Below are 10,000 nucleotides of genomic sequence, written 5' to 3' on the forward strand. Positions count from 1 at the left end.
GGCCTCTCTACCACTACACCAAAGGGTTTCAGGTTGAAACGGCGGTACGCCTTGCCACTGTATGTACTGATTTACGCTTCGAATTTAAGTATACAGCAGTGATGTTGATAGGTTTTCAATGTAGTGAGTCCCCGGGACCCACAGGTGGCGAGTTGGGTGGGTCCCTGAGAAATTCAATGGGTCCCGAGTCGACTCCCCAGTTTAAAAAATGTGTTTCTTTTTTATTATTATTCTATTTCTTAAATTAAATTAATAGTGTTAAACTCCTTGATGGTGGTATGATATGGTTAGAGCTGGAGTACTCAACCGTTCATGTTTAACACTAGAAACGCCGGGCCATTTTTACTTACTCCTAGCGCCGCAAGAGGGGTCAAATGACCCCCAAGTCATTTTAATGAGAGGCTGTGCATTTGCACATAATGATCACTAGGTGGCGCCAATGAGCTATTACATTACATTTGTGTGTGTGTGTGTGTGTCACAAGCCTAGTCCTCACGATTTTGTCATAAATGTACATATATTCAATCAGAAGGATTGCAAAAAAATCCTGTTTGATTTGCTCATTCGACACGAATGAGCACAGCATCGAGCAGTGGAAACGTGGGTTTATTTACTATGAAGTTCGTATTTTTAATTGTTGAAATGAAATCAGCGGTGACGAGCTAGTTGTTTTGGTAGCGGCTAAATTAGCATGTCGCGATACTTTGTACAGGGGATCACGTCTGCGCCAAGTAGATGCGCAGAGGGTTGAAACAGCGCTTGTCCGATCTGCTCACAAGAAGGTTTCTTTGGCCAGTTACTGTGATTAAACACGAGTTGTTTAATGTTCACAATGTATCGTTTTTCAAGGGGAAAATGAGATGCGTCCCCGGGACGCATGGATAGTGAGTTTAGTGCGTCCTTTCAGATTTTAATGCGTCAGGGACGCAGGACGCGTACCTAGCAACATCACTGATACAGTATGCTATTGAGGAGAAATATGTGGGCCAACGTGGGCCGCTGGAAACCGGTAAAGGGCGGATTTTCTTTAGTTCTAGCTAATTGGGCTGGGGGAATTTCAGACATTCTTTTCCCCCTAAATAATGACCCAAGAGAGCAGCCATCAGTCTTCTGCTGAGTGCACCTGAAGCGCCGGCCTGTGGAACACTGTATGCAGCACTGGGAATAGGAGTCAACAAGTGACTCTTTGTAACAGAGAGAGCCAGGTTCCAGGGGCCGGCCCCTTACCCCCTTATTACGGAGACACCTGAGTCCCTCACAGCCACACTACCCGGGTTCAGGAAGCACGCGCTCCTTGTTATCTCAATAAGACCCACATCGATCCCCCCTCACCGGAGAGCAGCCCGGAGACGCAGAGAGGGGAAGAGACAGATGAATGATTCATGTGTTTTCAGCCGGGCAGACAGCTGCCTTTTTGATGTTTGAAAGAAAACTGAAGCTCGATCAATGGCAGGAGCCTGCCGCGAGAATTAAAGTTTAACAACATATAGAGCTCAGCTCAATGTGCTGTTTTGGATCAAACACTGGGGGCCCGTTTCATCATATGATATGGTTCAGAGAGAGGGTGCAGTACGTTCTTGAACTAAGGCTGTGGGAACTTGTTTCTCAACTTCTCCTACTTCTCTTGGTGACCCTTCTACCCCCCTTGACTCCTTAAACCCTAGACCTTCCTGTGACATGCTACAGCTCTCACAGAGTGTGTGTGTGATTCTGATAACGAAGATGATAATGATAATGAAGACGTAGATTTGTTGGATGAGGAAGTGGATGATGGTGACTGTATCTACAAATAGATACAGACGCCAATGAAGAGGCGAGTAACGAGGCAGACGAGGATTATGATGAAGGTGATGATGGAGGAAGATTAAGTAAGAAACAGAGCTGAATATGAAGGCACAAATGAAGATTCGGATAAGGGTTAAAATGAAGACGAGGATGAATATGATAAAGAATAAGATGAAGACTAAGTGTATGATGGTGCAGGTCTTACCCTGAGCGCCCAGTGCCAGTCTCCAGCTGCCTCCTTAGCTCCAGAGCCCAGGATGTAGCCCAGGCCGCTATTACACAGAAGGAGGACATCAGTTAGATTACACCCCAGGATGTAGCCCAGGCCGCTATTACTCAGAAGGAGAACATCAGTTAGATTACACCCCAGGATGTAGCCCAGGTCGCTATTACTCAGAAGGAGAACATCAGTTAGATTACACCCCAGGATGTAGCCCAGGCCGCTATTACACAGAAGGAGAACATCAGTTAGATTACACCCCAGGATGTAGCCCAGGCCGCTATTACACAGAAGGAGGACAATACATTTGTTAGAAAACACCCCAAGATGTAGCCCAGGCCGCAATCACACAGAAGGAGAACATCGTTAGATGACATGTCTTGTAAACTTTTACAGGACACTCCTTCCATACATCAAACAACAACAAACAAAAGATTTTGTTTAGGTTACAGAAGCATAGCAAAGCTAATCATTTGAGTGGGAAACATCTCAAACGGCAGCCATAGACTTAAATATGCAGTCAACTGCCAGAATCAATGACGTCGAAGATTAGAATTGATTTGGCCATTGTCCATGATACGGTCGCTGGGTTCTTAAAGGCGTATGCAACCTGTTGGGAGGCATAGATAGCCTGAGGCTATGCTGCTCTCCATCAGGATAGCAGTGTTTACAAAGGTGTTTATCCCCGCTAACAAGGCCTTTCAAAACTCTCTTATCAGCTACAGCTCTTGAAGGGCCATGACACGCTCTACCGCTTCTACACACACACATACAAACATTCACACACATACATGATTACTCGCAAACACAAACACACACACACACGCATGCATGCATGCACACATGCACGCATATACACACACACATAGAAGCAGGCACACACACTCACACACACCAACACACAAACTCACACACACAAACACACATGCACACACTTAGGGAGGGGGAACCAACTAAAAGTTGTTCTTCCACAAAGCCAATTACAGCTCCTAAAATAACACCAAACACCAAAGCAGTACATCTGCTCCAGACCCCACACAGTATCTCCATTGAGTGACTCTCATCTTTTGAGCCCATACAGGGAGTGTCCACGGTTCAAAATGAACAACAGAACTCAAGAACGGAAAACACTTCAAACGCTCAACATGACAACAGGACCGGGGTCAGAGGGCAAGGTTAAAGGTCACGGTCGAGTTGCTGGAGAACAGGGGAATCCGTTTCCCCTGTCGTCATTTCCTGCAAACAGCCACAAAATCGGGAGAATCCAAACTGAAGAGGAAGGCTGGGATGGGGGCGTGTAAGGTGGGATGTTGGAGATCCTACTCCTTTCCTACTCCTACTTCCTATTGTCCCTTTGTTGTCAAGGTGACTACTGTGCTCTGAACGTTTCCCCTAAACCCAGTAGGCCTTCAGCGTTTCAGAGGACGAATCCTCCCCTTCTCCTCCTCCTCAATTCATAAATTGTCTATCAGTCTGTCTCTTCATCAGTCCTACTGTCTGTCTGTCCATCCCTCAGGGTTGCAGAGGGTGTGGTGTGTAGCACAGAGCAGCGCTTCAGCACTCATGACGCCCACAACGGGATGTCAGCATTGCTTTTGTCTCCTTTCCCCTGGCTCTTTGCCGGTCTGACTGAACTGAAAGGGTTCTGGCGCTTTTTGGATCTTTTCTATTGCCACTCGGGTTCGCACTGTCTTTGCTCTCTGAGCAGCGAGCTCCCACTGGCTCGCTGCACAGTCACCGCTCACTTCTTTGTCTGGCCGCTCGGAACATACAATGGCCACGCTGGGCGAGCCGGGACAAATTCAGGATTTCTGATGTGTGAGGTTGATTGAAATGAAGATCAATGGCTTTTGTGTTTCAAATGTGTACCTGGGGTTGAGGAACTCACAGATTCAACCTTAACGATCCTGATTGATTTTACTTTTGATTTCAAGTGGAAAGCTATGGCTTTCTTATCAGAGGGGACTATCGGACACCAAGCCGTTAGCATGAACTAGAAGATAATAAGAGGGCTAATTCAATTCCATTATTAGCTTCAACTGCAAAGGCACACTTAATATTGTAGCCTTGGTATTGCATTTATTTGGATATTTAAGGTTCTTGGTTTGATAAATCTAATGTCATGAGACAGGAGGGCTCCATTAAGTATGTGTTTTAAGGCCCCCAGGTAGTGAAAAATGGCCCTGGAAACTAACATGACTGTGGTTGATATCAGCAGCAGTGGGCCGGTCTAGCGTGTTCAGAGTTTACAGGGTCTCCCACTCACCTCCCCAGGGGAATGGCCAGGTAGAAGATAGACAGCATCATGGTTCGGCTGTTGTTGGTGAACAGGTCTCCGATGATGGTGGGCGAGATGGACGAGTAGCTGGACTCCCCGATCCCCACCAGGCCTCGGGAGAGGACAAAGAGCCAGTAGTACTGCAGAGAGAGAGAGAGAGAGAGAGCAGGGTCAACAATGTATACACTCCTATATTGTACTTGTTTACAAAGAGAGGTAAAGACAGGTCCTTATATGGCCTCAGCCCGGAAAAAAGTATGTTACAATGGTAACTCAACCCTTGACTAATAATCGTATTAAGCTTTTTGTGCTCAGGCAACGTAAATGTAAGTTTTCCAGGGTTCCTCCACTCATCTGCGCTTAAGAGGCTTTTGTCTACGGGAAACCCTCCGTACTCAGTAGAAGTCTCATCTGCTGAATCATATTAGCTTCCACCACAGCTATACAGCATCGAGGACATCAAGGGCATGGTAATACCTTAAACCGCACAGTCACAGGGCTTATGCAACCCAGATTAAAGAGCTCTGTAACCGGGAATGACTGGGCCAGAAATACATACATTTTACTACCGGGGGCAATAGTGACAAAGCCTCTAAGGCTAACAGATTTAAATGATTATAATGAACGTAGATATATGGTGGTTTCTTAAGAGGCAACTGTGTGTCTTGATTTATATAATAATAACATATTATAGTATTGTATATTCACGTCTTGTTCTCTGTATGTTTGTATTTATACATATATGTATGCATGTATGCATGTATGTCTGTATGTCTGTATGTAATGTATGTATGTTTGTATGTCTGTACGTCTGTCGGTCTGTCTGTCTGAATGCATGCCTGTATGTACTGTATGTATGTCTGCCTGTATGTCTGTATATAATGTTTGTATGTACAATGTCTGTATGTATGTCTGTATGTATGTCATGTATGTCTGCCTGTATGCAAGTATGTCTGTCTGTCTGTCTGTCTGTCTGTCTGTCTGTCTGTCTGTCTGTCTGTCTGTCTGTCTGTCTGTCTGTCTGTCTGTCTGTCTGTCTGTCTGTATGTATGTATGTATGTATGTTTGTATGTTTTTTATGTATGTATGTAAGTGTGTATGTATGTATGTATGTATGTATGTATGTATGTATGTATGTATGTATGTATGTATGTATGTATGTATGTATGTATGTATGTATGTATGTATGTATGTATGTATGTATGTATGTATGTATGTATGTATGTATGTATGCATGTATGTATGTATGTATGTACGTATGTACGTATATCTGCCTGTATGCATATAATGTATGTCCTTAGTTTTTCTCGGCCAACCATTCCTCCGATGGGCTTCACACTTGGCGGGTGTGTTTCTGAGGACCCAGGGTAGTGCAGGGTCAAGGGGGAGGTAGTTTGAAGTGGCGGTTCTTGAGAAAGCTGCGAGCAGCAATACTGGAGGCCAAACATTCTTTCTGCTCCAAACGGGAATGTTTTGAACTTTTGAAAGGGGCGCTGCACTATTAATATTAACAATACAAACTATGAAAATAACTCTTTGTGTTGAAGATCTTGTTGATTAACCAACCAATGCCAACTGGCCTGTCCCGTAAACACTCAGCAGGCTTTGTAAAGAAAGTGTGTAAATGCCGTGACCTCTGTTAATTGTTTAATAGAGGGCAGCCACAGGAGGCCAGCTTGTAATCCGCTGTGTGTGTGTGTGTGTGTGTGTGTGTGTGCGTGCGTGTGCGCGCGTGTGTGTGTGTGTGTGTGTGTGTGTGTGTGTGTGTGTGTGTGTGTGTGTGTGTGTGTGTGTGTGTGTGTGTGTGTTTGTGTCTGTGTGTGTGTGTGTGGGGGGTGACTCGGTAAGTGACTGAGTAAGTGAGTGTGAGTCTGTGAGTAGGTTCGAGTAGATTATGTGTGTTTTTGTGTGTGTGTGTGTGAGAGAGAGAGGCAAGGTTGTACCCTGCTGGGCGTCGCAGCGATGAGAAGAGATTAATTAAAGTTGTTGGGAGCGGGGCTGCGCTAGGTCAACTAGCCCTGAGCTGCCATCCACCATTGTCAGCTGTCAAGCAGCCCTGCTACCACACTTACCACAAGCAGGCCAACCAAACTCCACACATATACAAACATATACACACACAACAGCCCCCCACCCACACTCACACACACAAATGTGGATTAGCAGAACAGTATTTAGGCTATGCTCTCTCTCCTGGATCTACATTGTTTATGCGTTGCAGAAATCTACCCTGTATTTGTACCGTGGTAGTAACCGTGGCAACAACAATATGATACACAGCCTCAGGTGAGAATTCCAGTTAACATCCACTAATAGGGGTATAACTACTGAGCACGGGCCATTTGTGGTTTAGACACTGGAAAAAGCTATTTGGAGGGTTGAGAAACCAAACTGTGCCAACTGAGGTAGATAGAAAAAAAGATAGCTGTATTAATTTATATATATATTGTATATATAATGTGTGGGTTCAGAGTCTTTAATTAAACTGCATCTATTTAATACAACTTTAATTTGTGTCATTTTACCTATTAAAATATGTATGTAAACATTACTTCCCCCATTCCAAGACCAATCTGTGAGTCAATGCAGAACCCCATTTCTTTCTGACTTAGAGGTGACGTTCAAAACAGCAAGTCCTAGAATTTCCATAGACTGCCTGAAGGATGAGGTGAGAGTCTTTCAGGTTAAGCACTCTGGCTGTACATTCTTTATTGATTGATATCAAAGCAGGCTATTCATCCCTTTCAACATTAGAAATGACCTGTGGGGTTCGACAGGGCTCAGCTCTAGGCCCACTGTGCTATCCAGTGCCCTCAGTTAGTACCCCTACTGAACCACATTGGTAGTAAATATATCTTATATTTATATTGCTATCAACCATTCCTTAGTCCAGCCCAGTGTGATTATATGTCCTGGAGACATCTCTCAACTATCAGGCTAATTTCATTTGAATTGTCAAACTGGCAGCTTGTGTGTGTTTGGTTCTTCTGCCCAAACACTATTTGATTATGCACAATCTGTTTATGCACTCAAATTATGCTTTAAAAATTGCCGCCAGCCTGACTACATTTTCAACTCAATTTAGAAAGTGTTGCAATGCAGTTTTTCCTTCTGTAACAACAAACATTTTGTGAACTTTGACGTGACTTCTCATGCACACAAAATTCAAGGATATTTTTGATGAAATATTGATTGGTTTTCTTGACAAATAGTTTTATGTTATTAATTCAACAATTTCCCATTGAATAGCATATTTGATTCATCACTATCCTAATGCCCAGAGTCTCAGTTCTAAGCGTGGTTAATATTTCATTACCCATCATGCTCTATGTCCCATGGTCACAGGCCTATAAGAGGCCCTTACATAAGAAACATCCACTGATGTCTGACTGAACCATGAACCCTGGAGTCATATCTTCAAGGGTAGAGTTAAAGACCAGGGATAGGGAGGATGGCAGCGAGAAGGGGAGCGAGAAGAAGTGAGATAGAGGGAGACGGAGCAAAGAGAGTGAGACAGAGATAGTGAGGGAAGAGAGATGGAGCGAGCAAGAAGAGAGAGGAAGAGAGAGGGAGATTGAGATAGGGAGGGAGCGAGAGAGATGAGGGAGAGGGATGTATAGACAGAGTGAGTGGAGAGAGATGAAGTGACCATGGGAGATAGTGAGTGTGAGAGAGAGAAAGAGAGAGAGAGAGAGACTGACATAGGGAAGGAGTGAGAGAGGAGGGGAGCGAGAGGGATAAATAGACCAAGCAATAGGTGAGAGATGAATTGATAGTGAGCGATAGAGAGAGAAAATGAGAGAGAGGGAGAGAGAGAGAGCTAGAGAGATAGAAAGAGAGAGAGAGAGAGAGAGAGAGAGAGAGAGAGAGAGAGAGAGAGAGAGAGAGAGAGAGAGAGAGAGAGAGAGAGAGAGAGAGAAAGAGAGAGAGAGAGAGAGAAAGAGAGAGATTGAGAGAGAGAGAGAGAGAGAGAGAGAGAGAGAGAGAGGGAGAGGGAAAGGGAGAGGGAGAAGGAGAGATTGAGGGTGAGGGAGCGAGGGGACCGTCTCCAACGATGTCTTTAATTGTCCCTGTCAGGAAGCAGATGTCAGCTTAGCTCTACGAAGGCGGAGACGGCTTAAACGCTCTGCAGTCTAGTGACAGCTTCCGTCTTATTATTTTTCAAATTGGGTTATTTACTGGAGGGGGCGGGGGGGCTCTGGTGAGGGGGTGGAGAACCTGAAGCCATCCGGGGTTCGTCAGGGCGCTGTCAAACCTCCCACCGCAGGTTGACACCCGGGCCCTGCGTGCCGACCGTGTGTTCTGAGGGGCTGGGAGAGGCCCTTAAACCCGCTTCTTTATTTCAGTCCACTTGGACTAATGTCAATCCATCGTCGTTTATTGCAATTTCCTGTATGTTTAGATTCCGGGGAAGCTCGAACTGGTTCATCCGGTTGGTACAGGTGCACACACACACACACACACACACACACACACACACACACACACACACACACACACACACACACACACACACACACACACACACACACACACACACACACACACACATACACACACACTCCCCTGAACCACAGGCACACAAAAGCCTCGCCCACCATCCACGTGGCCCATTGGAGATATCAAACTCTTCTACACGAATGACCACTTATCCTCTGATGCAGGAACATCAGGACGGCCCCGTGGCATATGCCTTCATTAGTGCACTGGCTGATAGCCAGAGAGTGAGAGAGAGAGAGAGAGAGAGAGAGAGAGAGAGAGAGAGAGAGAGAGAGAGAGAGAGAGAGAGAGAGAGAGAGAGAGAGAGAGAGAGAGACAGAGAGAGACAGAGAGAGAGAGAGAGAGAGTCAGTGAGATTGAGTGAGTGAGTGAGTGAGTGAGAGAGAGAGAGACAGAGAGAGAAGATAGAGAGAGTCCGCGAGGGTGAGAGGGAGAGACCCTGAGTGTGAGTGAACGCAAGAGACACATAAAAAAGTCAAATGGGGTGGTCTTGTTTAACAAGCGCGTCATTTAATTTTGCAGCCTTGATATCTGCCGTGTCCATATAACAGCATTACCAGTCCCTCTGGGTGAATACTAAATCAAGTTCCTGTCTCAAAGACCCAACTGAGGCAAAAGAGCTGTTGGTGAATTAGTTCTCTAATACAAAGCCTATTTTGTACACTGCAGTGTGTGTGTGTGTGTGTGTGTGTGTGTGTGTGTGTGTGTGTGTGTGTGTGTGTGTGTGTGTGTGTGTGTGTGTGTGTGTGTGTGTGTGTGTGTGTGTGTGCTGTCACCTCTTTGCTGATGAAGGAGCTGGACAGCGTCACAATGGACCAGAAGAAAATGCCACAGCTCAGAATGACCTTTCTGTTAAAGCGGTCGCCAAGGTAACCGAAGATGGGAGCTGCCACCATGAAACTGCAGATGAAGACTGGAGGAAGGAAACAGAGAGAATGCATGGTAAGACATCTTTATCATCATCCTCATACTCATCACCATCATCATCCCCATCATCATCGTCATCATCATCAGGTACAATGGACCACGTGGTACTAAACCATCAAAGATTCCTGCATCTTTGTGTTCAATATTAATTAGTTGGTTCATATTAAACAATTATTTGATAAATAAGTATCAAACCCTTTTTTGTGTATTTTCGTTTAGGGTATATATTGGAAATGCTGACCTCTGTTTCCCGAGAGTAAAAAGGGATAGCACATTTTAATGTATTTGAT

At 45.0% G+C, this 10,000-nt stretch overlaps 1 protein-coding gene across 3 annotated transcripts in view; it reads right to left on the reverse strand.

The window, feature by feature from the left end:
• spns2 (SPNS lysolipid transporter 2, sphingosine-1-phosphate) overlaps positions 1–10,000 on the reverse strand; it is a 76,466-nt gene that overhangs the window by 25,259 nt on the left and 41,207 nt on the right. For all 3 annotated transcript variants that reach the window (XM_030360504.1, XM_030360505.1, XM_030360506.1), the window contains exons 3-5: positions 9,560–9,696; positions 4,272–4,423; positions 1,991–2,057 (exon numbers count right to left, since the gene is read on the reverse strand). In XM_030360504.1, the coding sequence (XP_030216364.1) occupies positions 1,991–2,057; positions 4,272–4,423; positions 9,560–9,696 (356 nt within the window). The remainder of the gene's footprint in view (positions 1–1,990; positions 2,058–4,271; positions 4,424–9,559; positions 9,697–10,000) is intronic.

The sequence above is a fragment of the Gadus morhua genome, chromosome 7 (assembly GCF_902167405.1).
Source record: "Gadus morhua chromosome 7, gadMor3.0, whole genome shotgun sequence".
Taxonomy (NCBI): domain Eukaryota; kingdom Metazoa; phylum Chordata; class Actinopteri; order Gadiformes; family Gadidae; genus Gadus; species Gadus morhua.